The sequence below is a fragment of the Callithrix jacchus genome, chromosome 11, assembly GCF_049354715.1.
Source record: "Callithrix jacchus isolate 240 chromosome 11, calJac240_pri, whole genome shotgun sequence".
NCBI lineage: Eukaryota > Metazoa > Chordata > Mammalia > Primates > Cebidae > Callithrix > Callithrix jacchus.
The window spans coordinates 100,917,235-100,939,548 of record NC_133512.1 but is presented as its reverse complement, the minus strand read 5'-3'; the positions used below and the strand labels follow the sequence as shown (position 1 = coordinate 100,939,548).

At 35.6% G+C, this 22,314-nt stretch overlaps 1 protein-coding gene across 1 annotated transcript in view; it reads left to right on the top strand.

Moving 5' to 3' along the window:
- The window catches only part of CNTNAP2 (contactin associated protein 2), a 2,303,447-nt gene that overhangs the window by 685,944 nt on the left and 1,595,189 nt on the right, over nt 1–22,314 (top strand). Inside the window, exon 4 of the mRNA XM_078343568.1 lies at nt 3,000–3,193. Within this exon, the coding sequence (XP_078199694.1) occupies nt 3,000–3,193 (194 nt within the window). The remainder of the gene's footprint in view (nt 1–2,999; nt 3,194–22,314) is intronic.

Here is a 22,314-nt window from a genome sequence, read left to right as displayed (position 1 = left end):
CTGTTGTCATTCGGCTTGCATTATTTCTGCTGAATAAAGTTGTAACCCTGTGAAAACCTTTAAGATTTTCTCTTTAGCATTGTTTTTCAGCAAATAATTATAATTAGCCTTAGTGTATTTTCCCTTATGTCTGTCTTGCCTGGAACTCAATCAACTTCTCCCATATCTGGGTTTATATATTTCAACCATTATTTCTTCAAACATATTTTATTCGGACCCAATCTCTGTCTTCTCTGCTTTTAGTACTCCACTTGCATGACTGTTAGGCCAGTGATCAGCATCTCACAACTTACTGGAATGCTGTTTATTTTTTAAGCCTTGTTTTTCTTCTCTGAGCTTAATTTAGATTCCTTATATGGCCCTACATTCATCTGCTGTTAAACCCATCCATTAAATTATCTTCTTCACATGCCATTTTTAGTCCTAAAATTTCCATTGTGTTCTCTTTTGTTACTTTTCACCTTTGACACTTCGCATGCATTTCTCTAATGTTTATATGTTTTATTTTAAATAACGGAATGAGTAACTACTGGTTTTTTTTTTTTTTTTTTTTTTTTTTTTGAGACGGAGTTTCACTCTTGTTACCCAGGCTGGAGTGCAATGGCTGGAGTGCAATGGCAAGACCTCGGCTCACCGCAACCTCCGCCCCCTGGGTTCAGGCAATTCTCCTGCCTCAGCCTCTTGAGTAGCTGGGATTACAGGCATGCGCCACCGTGCCCAGCTAATTTTTTTTGTAATTTTTAGTAGAGACGGGGGTTTCACCATGTTGACAAGGATGGTCTCGATCTTTTGACCTCGTGATCCACCCGCCTTGGCCTCCCAAAGTGCTGGGATTACAGGCCTGTTCTGCTAATTTTATCATGTCTGTTATTTCGGGGGTACATTTCTATTGATTGACTTTTTTCCTCTGGTTCTAAGACATATTTTCCCTGCTTGTCCAAATGTCTGGTATATTTTCAATTTATATACTTGGCATTATAGATGCAATGTTGTTCAGTTTCTAAATGTTTATGACTTTCCTTATGGAGTGTTGAATTTTGTTAGTCAGATTTATCTTTTTCAGTAACCTTCGTTCAGATGTGTCCAGACTAGCCCTCAATCTAGGACTAAAATATTCCTACTTATAATGCATAATTTTTATGGGATGTCTCCTAAATGCCTGGATGGATTTAGCAAGGTCTCTCAATTTTGTCTAGTCTGAAATCAATTTTTCCCAGCTCTGTGCAACATCTGGTTATTGTTGATTTCAGAACTCCCTTCACCTGCTGTTGTGCAATCTTGATCTGAAAGTACACTGAGCAGTATTGCTTCTGAGTCTAGATTCCAGAGGCACATTGATGACTCTCATGTAGATTTCCAAAGTTCTTTACACAGCTGTGCCCTCTCTGGGACTCTGTCTTGTGAATTCCATTTTCTTCAGTAGCTTTGAATTCTTATCTGTCTCCATGGCAGTGACACTGCTGCACTGCTGAACTGTTTGGGATCATCTTCCACGTGCTATGATCCAGAAAGTGAAGCTGGCAGAAAGCCAGTAATTTGGCAGGGCTTATCTTATTTGTTTATCTTCTTTTACAGGTCACGTTCTGTACTGCCCATTGTCCAGTCCCTAAAACAGTGCTTTATTTTTATTTTGAGATGGAGTCTCGATCTGTCTCCCAGGCTGGAGTGCAATGTGGCCTTGGCTCACTGCAACCTGCACCTTCTGGGTTCAAGTGATTCTCCTGCCTCAGCCTCCTGAGTAGCTGGGATTACAGATGCCCAACACGATGCCCAGCTAATTTTTGTATTTGTAGTACAGATGAAGTTTCAGCATGTTGGCCAGTCTGGTCTTGAACTCCTAGCCTCGTGATCCACCCACCTCAGCCTCCCAAAGTGCTGGGATTACAGGCATGAGCCACATGCTCAGCCAAACAGTTATTTTATATATATTTAATTTTATAATTTTTAAGGAAGCTATTCAATCATAGTTTTAAGCAAAAATCAGCCATATAAACATTGTTAAATAAATGATGTATCTGTGATGATTTATCAAATGATTATTATGAAAGTCCTCATAGAATAAATTATTTTGCCAGTCTTTAAATTTTTTATGTAAAAAATAGTACATACATTTTGATATACTGTACATTGGATAATCTATTAAATATTTTCCTATCATTTATTCTCTATAGTTGCTGAACTCGCCTTAAAAATTATAGTGCCTCTTAGCACTAATATTATCTCATATTTTCTTTAACTTATTTTGTGTACAACCCTAGTTATTTTAAATATTACTATAAATTAAGAATGTTCGTGTCATTTTTCTAACATATTTTTACAGATTTACAAATCAGTTATTATATTTTGCCATAAGAGATTTAACTTTGCTTAGTATCTTATTTTTTCTAGAAATATGACTTTCAAGAAATATTGGCTGAATATCCTCTAAGTGTTAAATAAACATACTGCCTGATTTCCTATATACCTCCCCGTACCTCTCAGTTGTACAGGAAATTAATGTAAGATTAGGCTCATCCTGAGAATTGCAAATATTTTTCTACTCAACTTCACAAGAAAAAAATGTATTTTAAAATTATGTATAATTGCTTCTTTTAAATTTATAATTACTAAATGATAAAGCTTACATGAAGGAAAAGAAATTGGATAGTGTTATATATTTTTCTCATGATTTTAGCTGAAGAGTTTATGGTAAATTGATCAACCCTCAGCCAATTAGACTTTGACATGTACTAATAAGATCTAATTGAGGAATTATGAAGACATTTGCTCAGGAGAAAATGAGCACATAATTACACCATAAAGAGGTTAAAGAATCAATGTTACCCAGCTGGAAGAATATTAGTTGAAGTCCCAATGGCATCTATAAAGGATACTTCATAATATATCTGTGAAATAGAGCACTGCCAAGGCCAATTAAGATATGTAGAATATTCCATTGTCAGTTGTACAACTTCAGATTTAAATATTCATTTTCCCATCTTGCCTTTGTCCATCTTCAGGTGCTGGGGGATGGTCTCCATCAGACAGTGACCATTATCAATGGCTTCAGGTTGACTTTGGCAATCGGAAGCAGATCAGTGCCATTGCAACCCAAGGAAGATATAGCAGCTCAGATTGGGTTACCCAATACCGGATGCTCTACAGCGACACAGGGAGAAACTGGAAACCCTATCATCAAGATGGGAATATCTGGGTAAGTCATTGGCAGGAAAGCAAAGAGACAGAATTGGGTTGGAAATATTCAAAAATGGTACAGGATTTACTAAGTATATTCAGTTATCAATATTTATCTATTAAAAATCATTGAGAAACTATTCATCCTTGTTGACGGTGAAAGTTTCTTTAGGCTATAATTTCTATCCCATGGTTAAGGCAATGATTCTCAATCTGGATTATGAATGTGAATCACCTGAAGAAGTTTTAAAGCACAGAGATTAAAGGCACACCCAGATCAATGATGCCAGAATCATATAAGTTGAAATAAGTGATTAATGATACTAATAACTTTTATGAAGATAGTAATCTGCAATTGAAGGAAAATATTGAAATTATGAAGAATATAATTTAGCGAAGTAGGAGCAGTGATACATATTAAGAAAAGAAATTGTCTATTTTATAATAGTGTCTTAAACTCTTATTACAGATCTATATTCATTTTATTCCTTTATTATGAGAGAAGAGAATAGACCTTAACTCATTTGTTCTTAAAACATCTCTGTTAACTTAAAAAATTGCATGTGTTCAATCAAACATTCACCACATACACATTTGAATAGATTATTTAACAGTAAAATTTAAGTGTTCTATTTTAGTTCAATTGTTTTAAAAAGCAGCCATAACAAAAATCAAGTAATGTCATCAATATTAAACCAGAAGAATAAAAAGAAGAGGAAGATGAGGACAAGGAGAGGATAAAAGGGGAAGGGGGAAGAGTAGGAAGAGGAAGCATTAAAATTGTATCCGTCACAGTATTGGGCAGAGTGCTGGGTATTTTCAGCTTTATCATAAATCCCTATTGTAAACTTTACTTTAGACTTTATATTTTAAAGGTCTTTATATTATTAATGACTTTTATATTTATATTTTAAAATAAAAAGACTTTTAAAATAGACTTTATATTTTAAAAGTTTCCAAGTATTTTTGGTAAGGAGCAAGAGTATATAATTTCTGGCTAAAGTGGATGTTCATTTCCTAAGCAGTATGTGAAATAAGGATATAATGTCCTGATAATAAAACTTTTATCTGCTTAAGTAGAAGTTTAGAAATAACTGCTTTCAAGTCATAATTATTTAGAATGTTTGCATATTAGGATGCATTAGTTATACAAAGCAAGTAGTGAGGAAAAGGCCTCCTTATAAAAAGTCTTCCTCTCATAAGTAAGATGATTCGAATGCTCAGGCATAATTGATAGAAAAGTGATTATCAAGCCTGGATACACAGTGGACTTAGATAGAGAACTTTAAAACATATAGGCCCTTGTGTCCCAACTTCGGAGACTTGAATTTCATTGGTCTAAGGTGCAATCTGGGCTTTGAGATTTTAAAGTTCCTCCAGTGATTCAAATGTACAGCGAACACTGAGAATCTTATTTTGGATTGGTTTTCAGTCTACAGGTAGGAAGGGAGTAGAGGAAGTTTATGCTGAAAAGCAATAGTAGAGCAGAAAATCTGAAAGTGTTGCCCTTAAAATTTGGCAGAGAGAGAGGGGAAGAGGGAGGAGGACGGGAGGATGGGGGTTGGAGAAATCACGTGACCAACCAGCCAAACAGCAGACCAACCAACTGAGAGTAAACAGTTAAGGCTTAGATCACAAACTCTTCTAATAACCAAAGCAGTCATTCTCCTCTAACTCTTTGGGGTTTCTAAACTAAGATCAAATTAGCATGTTGGTAAAATTACTTGAAGGGTTACAAGTCAGACTCTGAAGTATCCTTCACATTTTTGTGTTTGTAACGTCTTCATCTCAGAATTAAGAGTATTCATATCCTCTCCTCTGATAATGTACCAAGATAGTAATAAAGATGCTGCCGAAATACTTGAACTTTAATGTATCTATCAAATACTGAATAGCTAAGGGTGGCTAAATGCAGAGACATAAGGAAAAAAAACTAAAGAGGATAAAATTGCTCAGGTTGTCTTGGACTTCTTTTTTTTTTGAGATTGAGTTTTGCTCTCTTGTTACCCTGGCTGGAGTGCAATGGCACAATCTTTGCTCACTGTAACCTCTGCCTCCCAGGTTCAAGCAATCCTCCTGCCTCAGCCCCCCAAGTGGCTGGAATTATAGGTGACCACCACCATGCCCAGCTAATTTTTGGTATTTTTAATAGAGACAGGGTTTCACCAGATTGACCAGACTGGTTTCACACTCCTGACCTCAACCAATCCACCCACCTGGGCCTCCCAAAGTGATGGGATTATAGGCGTGAGCCACCACTCCCAGCCCTGGACTCTTGATATTACATAAAATACTAATGGTTGAGTCAGGGAGACAAGGCTGTTGTGTAGTGAAAATAGCACAACTTGTGACGGTATGCTGGATCTACTTATAGAGCTCTCCATCTTTTCTTAAGGTGATGAAGGGTACATTTCTATTGTCTTCTACTTTTCTGGTATTTAGTTTCTTCCTTTCAAATAATATGTTTCTTATTGAAATTCAATGTGCTGTGTAATGAGTGATGAGTGATTATTTCTATAAGAAATTAGTAGTGAGCTAATGATAAAATGTTAAAAATCAAAACAAGTTGGAGACCGTATTCGTCTGTTCTTGCACTGCTGTAAAGAAATTCCAGAGACTGGGTAATTTATAAAGAAAAGAGTTTTAGTTGATTCATGGTTCCACAGGCTGTATAGGAAGCATGACTGTGGAGGTCTCAAGAAACTTACAATCATGGCAGACAGTGAAGGGGAAGCAAGCATGTCTTACATGGCTAGAGCAGGGAAAAGAGAGAGACAGGGGTGTCCCACACTTAAACAACCAGATCTCCTGAGAACTCATTCACTGTCAGGAGAAGAGCAAGGGGGAAGTCTACCCCTATGATCCAATTACCTTCTATCAGGCCCCTCTTACAACATTGGGGATTATAATTTGTCATGTGATTTTGGTTGGGACACAGACCCAAACCATATCAGAGATACAATCTAAATATTGCAAAATATATTTGAGTACCAATAAGCCTGCAACATAATGATTACATTATTTAATAATCTATGAAAGAAATGTTTTAATCCTTAGTAATGCCAAAAAAAAAAAAAAAGAGTCCATTTCTTTGATGCATTCTAGAAGAGAAAGTTCACTGACTTCCAAAAATTCTTGAATATTTTAGGGCTATATCTTATCATGCATTAAGTGATTAAAATTTAGCATTTGGGCCGGGCGCGGTGGCTCAAGCCTGTAATCCCAGCACTTTGGGAGTCCGAGGAGGGAGGATCACGAGGTCAAGATATCGAGACCATCCTGGTCAACATGGTGAAACCCCGTCTCTACTAAAAATACAAAAAATTAGCTGGGCATGGTGGTGCGTGCTTGTAATCCCAGCTACTCAGGAGGCTGAGGCAGGAGAATTGCCCAGGAGGTGGAGGTTGCAGTGAGCCGAGATTACGCCATTGCACCCCAGCCTGGGTAACAAGAGGGAAACTCAGTCTCAAAAAAAAAAAAAAAAAAAAAATTTAGCATTTACAAATTTCAACAAAAATACTCTTAGGGATTAAGTTCATTAAAAATGGTATTTAAATACTAGAGTTTTAAAATCCACTACTGCCTATATATATATTGGGCTTGAAGAGAATTTTGATTTAGAGAATATTGGATGGCTTTTTGATGGAGAACACCTTATAAGATGTAAGGTTTGGTGTAGTTTTGAAATTGTTTTTACTATCTATTTTATAATACTTGTTTACCTGAGAAATATAGAAAATAATATATATTCAATCCCAAGATTCTTATTTTAAACAAATGTTCATGGTTGTGATTTATATGATTGTTGGGGAAATGGGCAACATGAGTAATTTTTAAATATTCTTTTTAAATGTCCATATGAACATTCTGACTTATATTATCACTGTTGGATAATATATTAAAATAAGCAAGGAACAAGTCATTTATAAGCAAATTATGACAGTTTCACAAGGTTTTAGAGTCATGAATCTTGCATTATGGATTGAGAGTGACTCTTGAAAAGATTCCTAAAGAATGATTTATCTGAATATTTAATATTCAAAGATCTGAGTTCCGAAATGGGTTTAACTAGTCAAACCTTCCATTCTTTTTTGATGATACTGAACATAATAGAATTGTTTATACTTTATCTACAATATAATTTCCTTCTATTTAGAACTTCTTTTCCAATGTAAAAGGTAAATAAAATTGCCCAAATAATCATTACATCTACATATTCCACAAACTCTATGGCATGATTACCTTGAGGTGTTTTCAGGTTTCCTAAGTATAATCTGTTAGAGAGAGAGGAAGTATTCTATACAGCATTTTGTATCAAAAGTCCATTAAACATTACATTAAATAAGAATTCCAGCAGGCTTTTGCTAAGAGGCTACATTCAGTTTTGCTTGGGAAATTCAATTACTGGATTTCGAATGCAGACATTCAGAGCCAAAATAGAAAACTGGAGTAATAGCAGTGAACGCTTTCTTTACACACTACTATTTTGTAGGATAGTAATATACTACAAATTTACCAGTCATATGAACACAGTTCTTGTTTTACTTAAAAAAAATTGCCTAATCATGAAAACATGCTTGTGTATTCTCAGTTATTTTAAAAACAGTTTTTATCCCTGTTTTTAATTGTAAGTGGGTATTAGACTGAAATTCATTACCACTGCACCTATTAGATGGAGAATTCTACAGATCAGAACTGTTTTATTGTATTTGTATTACATGGTTAGATACTTATCAAGAATATAGGGATAAATAAGTTCATATTCTCTAAGAAATAATAAATAGATTGCTTATTTTCAAAACCTAGATCTCTTTATCAATATATGCTTTTCCCATGTACATATGCACATACATAAAGCTTCATTGTTTCAATAAATTTAAAACATTTCAAAAATCTACAAGGCAAATATAGCAGTTAGCAGATACATTTATGAAACATTTTGATTCTCTGAATATCAGGTCATAAGCTGGACCATGTATTCTCTACTTTCTTTTTAATCAAATATTCCATCAACCAATATTTATAAAATAAAAGTTCACAAAACATCCTTTTGGATTAGTCCATAATTAGTCATTTGGCAAGCGAAAGCCAAGATACGGAGTCAAAATGTCTGAATGCATAGGTCTTGTGTCATTTGTTTGTTTTATAAACTTGGAGATTTGACTTTATTTCTCTGTTACACAAATTTCTAATCTGAGAAAATAGATCCACTTTACCTCTTTTTACTCTTATCCATGATTGAAAATATCTGACAATATTTTAGATCAAGGAAATGTTATTTAAAGTTGGAGGTAGAATGTATGCAAATCTCTGTCATAATTTCTGATTAATAAACAGTAAATACATGTTTAGATAGTGCCTTGCAGGCTGGTTCAGTGAGGCATGACTGGCAGACCTAGCTCTGTGCCAGGTGCCATTGCAGTGCTTGTAGCAAATTATCTGTTACCATAATGATGGTCTTGTGTCCAATGAGCCATTTAAGGGGACACTGTTTAAAAATGAATGGATTATTCTGTCCTATCTTTTCAACCATTTGTTACAGTGGTTGCACTAATTTTCCAAATCACTTCAAAATCTGTTCCCAGTATAAATATAAAACATAAATGCCATTGTTTTACAGTTCAATGGTGTACTTAAATTGTTTCAAAATATCCATCATTTTTTTTCTCCATATGAAAGTGAGGAAGACAACAACCATCCCGACTCCTGCTCCTACATCTTCCATTGGATACTAACTTCTCATTCACTTAGGACACGAATGTGATTCTTTACACCAATGAACGAGTATTACCCTTGCTTCTTTATGTAAACATGTGCATTGTTTCTGCCATTAGTTATATAGGTAAAGGATCAGGCAGGCATATTCAAAATAATTTTATAGATAGCTTATTGAGAAATAAAATGCATCAGAATAATCTGCATCAAACACTTTCTAAAATTACCTTTGATATAAATGGGGTAAAAATCTTCAGGACTTGGAGAGAAGAAAACAATTTCCAAGGTGATTTCAGAATAAGCTTCTTATTTTTCTGAAATAGATTTTTCTGTTTACACCCCTCTTAGGCTGGATAATATTTTTAAAATCTCATGAATTTTAATAAGTCCAGTGGATATTCCAGATCCTTTTGCATATACTGCAATGCCTCTAATAGTGAATTTTGATCACCTTTCTAAATACACATTTGTATGGTGAGATTCTCATTTTAAAAGGTCATGAGGTTTCTTGGGACAATTTATGAGACTCAATATTCTACATAAATAGAACTGTTCTAACAAATATGGTTATGCACTTAATATTTTTCCAAAATTTGGAAGATAAAAATAAGATGCTATTGGTAATATTGACTATATCACTGGCACATATTATTAGATATATATATCACTGGCATATATTATTAGATAAAGGAAAACTTTATAATCTTGCAGTATTTCTTACAGGCTGTGAAATAACAGTATATAGTTCTATCCACTCAGTGTGGAAACTGCTTTCCTCTCCTGGATTCCATCTTTCTGGATTCTCTTAGTGTGAGAGTTAGTTCTTTCTCTCACCTTCTCCTGTTTTTCTCTTTTTAAATAAATCACTTTCAATCTTGCACGTTCTTCACATGTACCCCAAAACCTAAAATGCAATTAAAAAATTAAATAAATAAATAACTTTCTACAAAAAAAAAAAAAACAGAAAACAACAACAAAAAACTAGTATATAGTTTTACACAGTATTGTGTATTTTTTGGTCTATGAGATAAATAGGATATATGCAATTATTCTAATTTTTAATTATTTTAATTTTTAATTATTTTTAATTTTTAAAGTATCCCTGAAAGGTTTGTTGTCAATTTTACTACTATTCCCAGGTGTTTTACCTTACATTTAACTAAATACTAATTTATTTAATCATATCAAGGTTGATTTAGGTTACGTGAGGCTAAATAACTCCAAGTAAATACAAACGCATGTAAGGTGTTGATAAATGGGTACCTACAAATAATTTGAATAAGATATCAGCTCCTTCTTTCAAGATGAATGTTTCTACTCTGCTCAGGTGGAAACTTAGAGGAATACTAGTAGGCTTATTTTGGGGAATTTGGAGCACAGTAAATTATGCTTATTATGTGACCGAAGACTCCTGAGAGGCAGGGAAATGAGTATTTCACTGTTATACTCTGGAGTCAGATCACCTAGGCCAACCGTACAATTTTGGTAACATAGATCTGTGTGTCTTCTTCATGCAGATTCTTTAAGCTTTCTGTGCCCAAATTTCCTGATCTGTAAAATGGGTCTAGTCACTTACCTGAATAGTATTTACCTCAATGAAGGTTGTAGGTATTAAGAGAACAAGTCACACAAAGGGTTTAGAGCAATGTCTAGAACACATTTATCACTCAATTATTTTAGTATTTTGTGATTTCTAGGTGCATTAACATAGTATATTGGCTCTTTCCTTGAAAATTAAAAATAGCCTGTTCCTTCCTCTGTATAATAACCTTTCTCTATTAGTGTATTGGCTTGTGTACTGTATTACATACATCTGTGCTGCCTGACCTGAAATAAGGACTGACTCATTTGTTAGTATAATTGAGAACGCTAATTTGTGCCATTCAAATCATGAGCCTACTCATTATCATATTGAGTCCTATGCATTGCCACATGAATTGTGCCTGGAAAGTTTTTTCAGATACACGTTTTTAAATGAAACTTCAGTGAAAATATTACTAGGATGTTTTCATTAGATTTAGTTTGATAATAAATTTACTTGAAAAAGTGCATTAACTTTGTAAAGGAATAATCTATTTTTGTCTATAGCAGAAAAACTCTCTATAACTCTCTATGTCTTGTTAGGCCAGTTGAAAGGGTAGGATAAGCAGACTCCACAATAGGCTTACAAGTATTAACTGAAACAGTTTGTGCTGGTTAGCCATGAAAGGAGAAACCAGCTGCACTAGGAGCACCCAGGAGCTTGTCAGAGATACAGAAACTTAGAGGCCTACCCGGACCTACTGATCAGAATCTACAATTTAGCAAGATTCACAGGTGATTCATACACACCTTCAAGACGGAGCCTGTTGCTTTTGATATTTGAAGAACTCTCACGAGAAAGAGGAAAGAGCATCAGCATTTGTGTTTCCAGACCAGAAGGTAGAATTAGAAGTAGAATTTACAGTGCAAATTGCAGACAGATTTATCATGAAAAAAGAGTGAGCTTTGATAAATAGGCACTCACTGAGCACCACTAGGGATAAACAGACCAGAACACAATTACTGCCTTCTAGGGGTGACTAAACTAGTGATAATGCTAAACATATATATCTATAAGCATATTGTATGACTATGTGTTCAAATGGAGTGGTGCTTGCCTAGGTTGTTTCAGGAACACAAAGGAAGATGTCTTATTCAGAGTGGCTGGGGCCGGAAAAGGCTTCTGGAGGAGCTACCTACTATTGACGAAGTAGATAAAGAGTTGGTCACCAACAGAAGAGGGGCAGGAAGTCATTCTATGAATCTTATGCTGAAATAGGTAGGAATAGAGAGTAGGACTCTATAAATACTGTTTTTCCTGACTTTCTGACATGCAACAAAATAAAAAGCTGACCTTTATTTACTTATTTAGAGACAGAGTCTTACTCTGTTGCCTAGGCTGGAGTGCAGTAGAGCAATTTCAGCTCATTGCAACCGCTGCCTCCCAAGTTCAAGTGGTTCTCCTGCTTCAGCCTTTAGAGTAGCTGGGATTCATGCCTGGCTAATTTTTGTATTTTTAGAAGACACAGGGTTTCACCATGTTGGCCAGGCTGATCTTGAACTCCTGGCTTCAAGTGATCCACCTGCCTAGGCTTCCCAAAGTGCTGGGATTACAGGCGTGAGCCACTACACCCAGCCAAAAGCTGACCTTTTAAAATTAAAAAATATGAAATTATATCCTGTGAATGAGTAATGCTTAATTTATATAATGTAAATAATTTTGGAAGAACCTTGGAGTTTATGCTGTCGTCTGGGACATGTGTTTTTCTCTGTAACGTTCATCACATAGAGCTCACTGCTGAGCACAAAACAGATGTTTATGAGTTTACAACTGAATTGAAGTATCTCATTTTGTAGATGGAAAATTCTCTGAGGCTGAGAACCACAATGTCATTTAAATTAGAACCTCAAATCCAGGTATACTGACTTTACTACTCAATATGACGCCAAATACTTACTTTGGTTCAGCGAGTTTCATTACTGTAATGAACTCATGCTCGTTTTGACTAATTGAAAACACCATTGAATACATACACGATATTTATAGGACAAGATACCATGGGCTCTGGACTGGACTTCAGATATGTAAACCCTTCTCCAGTACTTACCCATGGTATGCATTTAACCATATTAATCAACCTTTTATGGGCCTTAGTTGCCTTAGGTGCAAAACGGATATAAATGTATTTACCTTATGGGATTTTGTGAGAATTAATCAAAAATAAATTGTTTAGAACAATACCCCATAATATAGTCTCATCTTCCTCTTGTCTTGCTTTCTCCTATTTATCATTATTATTAGGAATATTACCATTAATGTTTATAGAATACTATATTAAAAGTGATGTAAAGAATGCAAGTGAGTAGTTGATAATAGGTCTAGCCTTGAGAATAATGGATTTTAATTGCAAGGACAGCAAAAATCTCTATAGTAACTTTAAACAAAAACCTCGGTCATCTTACACAGCTTTTAGATGCTTATGCCCCTGGACTCTGTGAAGATACCCATTCTATGCGTTTCACTTATGCATACTGTTTTGCCAGGTAACTAATTCAGTCAGTGTTGGCTTTTGAGAGAGAGCTAATAGAATGTTAAAATGTCTTGGCAAATAAATTTGGTTTGCTTGAGTGAACTAGCTTAATTATAGGCTGCTGTGAAATGATCATTCTGGCAAAAAGATCCAGTGCTGATAGGCTGTCTGAAAGGTTTATTAGCCATCTATAACTTTTCAGGGGCCTAGAGCAAGAGTAAAGCACAGACTCTGGCTTCTAGAAATAATTGTGTCAGTTTTCAAGTGAAAATAACATTAGAGATAAGTATCTGCATTTCTCCAATGAACTTCACCAATATGCTTTGATGAGACAGTGAATGGGCCTATTGTCATTGCCATTTAAATGCTTTATAATGATATTAATATGCAGCTTTGAAGATGTGTATGGAAACTCTCCTGCGATTTTGCAGAGAAATTCAGAAAACTTCACCTGTACAACTTGATAAATGCTAACAGCCAACCAACATTTATTGGGGGTTTCTTAAGTGGTTAATGTGCTTTATAACATTTAATATTCAAAAGAATTAATATGAGAAGATATAGATTATTATTTTTATTATTAAGCCTCATTTTTGGCTGCAGAAATTGAGGATTAAACAAAGTACAACTTCCCTGGGGCACATGGTGAGACTGAGTAGTGAATGTATAACTAATTTACTGTGGCAATCATTTCAAACTGTATCACTATATGAAAGCAAAAATACATATTTTTAATGGTTGAATAAATATTACATTTCCTGTTTTAAGGAATATATTCCCCCACAAAACAAAGAAACAAACAAACAAACCAAAAAAAACTAACCTAAACTAACCAAACAGTGGAGCTAGGATAGGAAACCAGAGCTGCCTACCTAACCAGCCTGTGCTCCGTGCCACTATGGCCCTGGTCAGCCATTCCTTTCACAGGCCATGTGAAACTTAGTGATCTCTGCATTTGAGCCATGATATAGTGCTTATATATAAGATGTTGGTATTTTATTTATTTTTATTTTTTTGATGGAGTCTTGCTCTGTCACCCAGGCTGGAGTTCAGTGTCCCAATCTCCACTCACCGCAACCTCTGCCTCCCAAGTTCAGGCAATTCTCCTGTCTCAGTCTCCTGAGTAGTTGGGATTACAGGCACCTCCCACCACGCCCAGCTAATTTTTCTATTTTTAGTAGAGGTGGAGTTTTGCCATGTTGGCCAAGCTGGTCTCAAACTCCTGACCTCAGGTGATCCGCCCGCCGTAGCCTCCCAGAGTGCTGGTGTTACAGGTGTGAGCCACCGCGCCTGGCCAGATACTGGAATTTTTAAAATGAAACCTATCACTGTTATTTAAATGTAATTGGATCTTAAAAGTAAAGATTACAAAATGTTCTGCAGGAATTGGGTGTAGGAAAAAAATGATTCCAAAATGTCTACATTTTTAGAGAAAAACATGCATAAGATTGTGATATCTAAGATGTACTTTTTATATCTTTTAAACTTTCCATTAAGAATCTCAAAGATCTTTACTTTAAATATCAAAGCCTTAATTATTTGTATGACATATATCTATGTAGTAGATTTGTTTTGCATTTTGGTAACCAAAATTCTCATAAGAAGTGTTCTAAGCAACAAAAGGAAGAAAATACATATTCTGAGGTGATGATATGAGAACTTTTCAGGAGAGGTACAGAACTCTCATGTGCAACCCTAGGAGTGGAGAGATCATATATATTTTTGCTGATATTCTGATTAAATTCTTGTCTTTGTGTACATTACTTTAAAAGATCACAAATACTACTTATTCATGATCAGATGTCTCACAGTTTTCTATTGTAAAATATATTGTAAAAATATGTATTTTTTCTCATATATAACATGTCAGGATTTAATGTGTGTGTGTGTGTGTGTGTGTGTGTGTGTGTGTGTATATCTATATATATATAGATATAGATATATGATAAAATCCTGATTAGCTGGCAGCGCCCCAGCCAAATTAAATCAGAATCCTTGAGATGCATCTTGGGCAGTAGCATTTAAAAAGGTATTCCCACGTAAATCCAATATGCAACCAAATTAATAGCCCTGAGGCAGATCAATGCAAATCAATCACTGTTAATGAGAACACCCTGAAAAACCCTAATTTCCAGTTTAGGATTTTCTGTTTAGTTGTTTTATCACCAGTATCAGAGAGACAGAATAATTATTTAGTATAAGCTACCTGTTAGATATTTCATACCAACTCAATCTTCTCAACAATCTTTGCATGTAGATATCATTTTTCCCCCTAATTTTCTTCTTTCCTTTCTTTCCTTTCTTTCCTTCCTTCCTTCCTTCCCTCCCTCCCTCCCTCCTTCCCTCCTTCCCTCCTTCCCTCCCTCCTTCCCTCCTTCCCTCCTTCCCTCCCTCCCTCCCTCCCTCCCTCCCTCCCTCCCTCCCTCCCTCCCTCCCTCCTTCCTTCCTTCCTTCCTTCCTTCCTTCCTTCCTTCCTTCCTTCCTTCCTTCCTTCCTTCCTTCCTTCCTTCCTTCCTTCCTTCCTGTCTCACTCTGTCACCCAGGCTGGAGTGCACTGGCATGAGATCTGCTCACTGCAACTCTGCCTCCTGGGTTCAAGCAGTTCTCTTTCTCAGCCTCCTGAGTAGCTGAGATGACAAGCACCCACCACCAAGCCAGGCCAATTTTTGTATTTTTAGTAGAGATGTTGGCCAGGCTGGTCTTGAACTCCTGACCTTGTGATCCCCTACCTCGACCTCCCAAAGGGCTGGGATTACGGGCATGAGGAACCATGCCTGGCCTTTTTTCTAATTTTCAATACAAAAATTGAGGATCAGGATCTAAGATCACAGAGCTTAAAAAATAGAGCTTGCGCTTCAACGCTATCGTTAGTGTTGCTGTTGTTTTTTATAAAAGCACTGTTTACCTATTGTATTCATTTGCTATGGCTGCCATCATAAAGTACCATAAACTGGGTGGCTTAAACAACAGAAATTTACTCTCTCATAGTTCTGGAGGCCAGAGTCTAAAATCAGGGTGTTGGCAGGCTTGGCTCCTCCTTCGAGGGCAGCGAGGGAAATGCCTGCTCCAGGACTCGCTCTGGGTCTCTCTCCTTGGCTTGCAGGTGGCTGTCTTCTCCCTGTGTTGCTTTATGTAATTCTTCTTTTCTGTGTGCTTTTCTTTCTTTCTTTCTTTTTTTTTTTTTTTTTGAGACAGGTATTGCTCTGTAACCCAGGCTACAGTACAGTGATGTGATTATAGCTTACTGCAAGATCCAATTCCTGAGCTCAAGGGATCCTCTGCCTCAGAGTAACTGGGGCTACAGGTGCATGTCACCACAGCCATATACTTTTTTTTAAAATTTTTATAGTGATGGGGGTCTCATTTTGTTGCCCCGGTGGGCCTTGAATGCCTGAGCTCAAGCAGTCCTCCCACCTTGGCCTCCCAAGGTGTTAAGATTACAGGCATAAGTCACTGCGTCCAGCCTTGTTTTCCATTGTATATGGCATTCATTTTTATAAACAATTTATTTGTTTAGGTTCCACTTTACTCTTGTATGATCTCTTATTAACTATATATGCAGTGACCCTGTTTCCAAATAGGATAACTTTCTGAGACACTGGGGGTTAGAACATGAACATATGCATTTTGGGGGGACAAAATTAAACTCATCACACCTGTAAGGAAAGCACTTTATAAAGTTACTACATTAAAATGTATTTGCTACTGCTGGGGTGGTGATAGGGTTGTGTCTGGTAAGCAAGAATAAGGATGATCTTGTAAGAAATACAATGTCTTCTAGGGAGAGCTGTGCATCAATCTTCATTAACTCAGAAAATATGTTTGAATCCAACATGAAAGATTGGTTGATGACTACTTATATATGACTCTCTGCAGTCATTTATTTACATTCAAAACTCCAAGGAAACATTTTCAGAATTATTCTGTCCTAGATAGCAAATGAACTAAAGACACTTTTAAAATCAATCTCCCACCCCATCCCCAAAGAAATGTTTGGCCTTAAAAACCATGCCCTATTTTCAAACTTCATACAGTAGTTTATTCTGCATTAGGGAACTTTAACACTATCAACATCATGTAATTATTTGAGATACACTAATTATTTATTAAAGACTAGATTCCAGAGAACATGCATCCTAAGCAGTTATGGATACTTTTACTATCCGCAAAGAAAAGAGCACTCCTAAAGCTAAAACAGCTTTCTCCAATTAAATCTTGAGATTGAATTGCTAATTTCGTTTGGATTACACTAGTATCTGTTTGAAAATGGCAGTTTCCATTAGTTAGTCCTCCCAGTATTCTTCAGAGAAGGTTAAGAAACACATTCCCTCCACTTCAGATATGAAAACTGAGTTGCCCAGGGCAAAGGCAGTGTTCATCTCATGCACTTAGCAAGCACAATTGTTCATTCTATACGCACAGTGACTGTCTTCTTTGTGTATTTTTCAGCTTTGTTACAGGATACAAATTGGAAAATAGAGCCGTGTATGACAGCCTAGAGCAAGAAAGAAAGACTGTGAATTTCTCATAAAGTTATTCAGGCTGTTTACATTCAGCTGGGAACAAACAAGTATTTGATAACAGAAACCAAACAAATACAAATACAAAAGAAATGTCCAGTTCCTTTGAAAAGATTTCGTGATTATGATATTGTAGGATTATTCAATGGGTTCTTCACACTACATATTAAATAAAAAGGTTTGATTAAATGTATATAATATGACGTTTTATTCTTAAAATATTAATAGAAATATCACACTTTAGCTTTACTTTGTATCAGAAGGAATGCCAATGATATCAGTTTCAAATTTTAAAATCAGAGACAAAAAATCATTATTCAGGTACATTTTATGTTTTGATTTGGGACAACTGATTGTGAAATAAACACATGCACATGTAAGCACACCCTCTCAACTCTTACTGCATAATAAAAATCTCCCCCCAAATAATATCAAACCTATGGATATTTGATGGAATTAAACCTATTTCTTAGTTTATTCAGTTGAAATGCAGAGATGTTGGTATTTTTACTAAAATCAAATATCACTGCCAATACTAACGACCATTCACTGAGTACTTACCTGGTGAGCACGTTTTGTGTCAATTACTATAACAAGATTCTGAAAGGTAAGAGACCAGCTGTTTTTACTTGGCTTGTATGTCCCCATAGTCTTTGCTTTCACTACTGTACCACATTTAAAAGGATATCATAGCATTTGATTATAGGTGACTTCTCTGAGGGGTTATTTTTTCCTCATTAAATGTTGGCTCTCATCAGCTAGTTAAGAGTCTTGACTTTTTTTCTTTCTGAGATGGAATCTCAGTTTGTCACCCAGGCTGGAGTGCAATGGCACAATCTTGGCTCACTGCAACCTCCACCTCCCAGGTTCAAGTGATTCTCCTGCCTCATCCTCCCAACTAGCTGGAATTACAGGCATGTGCCACCACACCTAGCTAAGTTTTGTATTTTTAGTAGAGACAGGGTTTCACCATGTTGGCCAGGCTGGTCTCGTACTCCTCATCTTGTCATCAGCCCACCTCAGCCTCCCAAAGAGCTGGGATTATAGGCGTGAGCCACTGCGCTCAGCTGCCTTGACAGTTGAATGTGCTTAGTAAGTACTTGTTACTCTATTCACTCAATTGGGGAATTTAGTGAACATTTGAATATGCAGCTATAATTAGGCTTACAATTTATAAACAATAATGTTTATTAGCTTAATTTATATTTCGTAATCTTGAGAAATACTGCACACACCTACATCTATTAGAAGTCATACTGTCAAAAATGGCATATTTGGGAACACATGAAAAGCTTAGGATTTCTATTGGAGAGAAAACAAGAGTTTGCAGCAGCATGAAGGTGATAAGGAGGCTAGGAATACTAATTGTAACAATAAAGCTTATCCTCCCTTCACACGTAGAGGCAGCTTGATGATGCTGAGTGTAATGGCAAGAGACTGATGCCAAAGACATGGATTGTGGCAATCTCCCATCCCAGCTGCACCCTGGGTCCATGAAGTTAGTAATCTGGATAGTGGTTTCCTCTGTTGAAGGGTCATGGCTGGAAGGAGATACAAGGAAGTTTTGACGGTGTTGATAATTCTTTGTTTCTTGACTTGAGTGTTTCTTACACTTGTGCCAGTCTATCAGCTGTATATTTATGTGTACTTTTTTCATGTGTTTGTTAAAATTCCGTGACAAGTAGTAAAAACGAATTAGTCAGACTTGGAATCCAGGTACACCACTGACAAAACAGGAATGAAAGAAACCAGGAGCTGTTATTGGAATTGCTTCCTAGTATCAAAGATAATTGTAGGAGAAAACCAGTGGGCCAGGTGAAAGGGTAACCAGGGTGCTTAGCAAAGGGTCTTTAGAACCTTCTTGCAACATATAGGGATGTTTTGTTACTCTTTATGTACATTCAGCATGATATGAGTACATGGGGCTCTATTCACACTTAATACATAGATAATTTGGTATAGCACATTGTATTATATGCCAATGAAGAGGGTATTTCTAAAGAAATATGTCTGGCTGTCATTGCCTCTGGTTTGAAAAGAAATGAATGCATATAAAACCGACTTAATTGTGTGCAGTTGGCATGTGCAGGGACTGACAGGTAAAACAACCTCCTACTTATTTTTGATTTTTGTGTTTGTTAGTATTATTGTTGTTGCTGTTGTTCTATTTGCAGAATGAATGCCTAAATTTATTCATCTTATTTTTGTATTATAATTGCCATCTATGTATAATTGATGCTAACAGTCACTGAGAAAGTTTCCATGTCTATAATATCTACCAATTAAAATTGAGAAAATATAGAAACATAGGCAAAAAACATGAAAAGGAAACTCAAACAAAATATATAAAATTGTGTTTGCAATCACACAAATGTAAAATGAAAAGGGAAATATACATTAAACCTCTGTGGAGATACTATATCTCACCCATCAGGTTAGCAAAACCCTAAAAGATTGACTATATGCTCTTTTGGCAAGAACATGGGGAAACAGCATTCTCATGCACTCCTGATGAGCATACCCAATAGAACAATAGCTATGGAGGGGAATTGGCAATAACCAGCAGAACTAAAAATGCATTTATTCTTCAACTCAACCATCTCAATACTAGGCATTTACCCTATTGATACAACTCCAATAACATAAAAACTCATACACACAAAGTTATTTCTTGCAGCTTTATTTATAGCTACAAAATATTGGAAACTATCTTTATGGCCAAATATATAGTGGTTGAATAAACTAGGCTACATATTCAAAATAGATACATAACAGCTATAAAGAAAACAGAGAAAATATAAGTTGACATGAGGTGGATTTGCTGGATTTTGTTTAGTAAAAAAAAATTGCTGGATTTATTGTTTAGTGAAAAAAGGAAAGTAAAAGAGCATTTATTGCATCTTTTGTCTAAGAAAGAAGAAATGAAGAAACATGTATATATCATTGAAGCAATTCTCATATTTAGATGTACTGTAAATTGAGCAAATGAGTGACATGTCAATTGTGTTGGAGGCCAAGGTTCTCACTATGAAGGAAATAAACATTAGTGGAATTAGGAAAGATGAGAAGGAAGCCTACTTAAAAATATATGTGTGTTAATGAGTATGTGCATATGTGTTTGTGTGTGTATACAAATATATATACACACACACACATATATATACTTACATACTATATACTAAGTAGCTCTGACAGCTGGATGGAGCTAGAAAAAAAATGTTGCAGTAACACTAAGGACACCTGAGATAGACTTTAGTTATTAATACAATTATCATCTGAAAGCAATCAGATCTAGTTAGAAAAATTTTACCAGGTTGTGGTCAAGAAAGAAACTTGTTAGATTAGACACGTCTTTTATGCCAGAAAGAAAAAAAGATGATGTTTAATGACAAAATTACATAAGATTCAGCTGAAATAATTAATGTTGGTCAAACCTTGACAATTTGAACACCAAACAGTTAAGGACAGTAATGAATTTCACACCTTTAGAAAAAAATAGAAATGCTTAAGTCTATAAAGATGATAGACAGATAGGTAGGTAGGTAGATAGGTAAACAGACAGATGGATGGATAGATAGATAGATAGACAGACTGACAATAGATAAATCGACTGGCAATAGATAGATAAAATGGGGGAGAAGAGAAGTTTCTTCTCATAGAAAATGAACTTCTGACTAGGAAATGTGGAAGTGTGCTGGAATTGGGAAGTCAAGTCATCATTTGCAGCCATCATAGTAAATACTGGTTCTGACATAAGACATTAATGTTAATAAAAGTAGAGGACACGGAGAGTTTTGATGGGGAGAAGTAAATTTGTATGGCCTTAAAGTGTCTCTTACAACTTATCCATTGTGAAAGAAATGAATAATAATTATACAAAAGAAATTAAACATTTTGACTAGGTAGTCAAAATAAAAATTACAGATGAGAAGCAGACACTGTGTGCCTCCAGAGGCAGTGGACTGAGAAGGAGCCAACATTGTGAATGTAGTATCCCATGAAGAATGAGTAAGTGGATGTAAACTATTATAAGAAAACAAAAGTTTAACCCAATTTGAGGAATATTCTATGAGGCACGTTCTACTACAAAAAAAGAAAAGAGAATAAATTGCAAGCATCTCAATGTGATAAGACACTGAAAGGCTAGGAGTTATTCTAGATAAAAGAAAGTTAAAGGGACATGGTACTTACCTATAATAGGTGATCCTAGCCTGGATCCTGTCTTCTTGGATAAGAAAAGATGACCTAAAGACATATTGGGTCAATGAATAACATTGGGATATGGAAGGTTGATCAATGTTAAATTTCCTGAAAATGATAACTATATACTTACCTACATATGTCCTTATTTTTATGAAATGTACACAATTTGCAAATACATGAACATGATATGAAGCTTACTCTTATATAGTTCGAAAAAATGTGTGTGTGTGTTTGTGTGTGTGTGTGTGTGTGTGTGTAAAGAAGGGGGGTGAGAGAGAGAGAATAAACCACATAGCACAGAGTAAGATAGGAGAGTCAGAATAAAGAATAAAAGAACAAGTCTTCCTTATACTATTATTGCAGCTTTTCCATAAGTTTGAAATCATTTCAAAATAAAAGTTAAAAAGATTTAATATTTTCCTGAAAAGCCAGTGTTAGAAACACATTACCACAGTTTATGTTTATTTGTTTGTTTTAACCTGGCATTCTTTCACAACCAGATTGCCTTATGTGAGTATATAAATAAACATACTCATCTTAAAGCAGTAATTGAATTCTGTATTAGCATGTTTAATCGGATCTTTCCATTAACTAGCTAATAAGTGGTGTTCTCTGGAAAATAGAGATTTGACATGATAAAATAGGGGAAA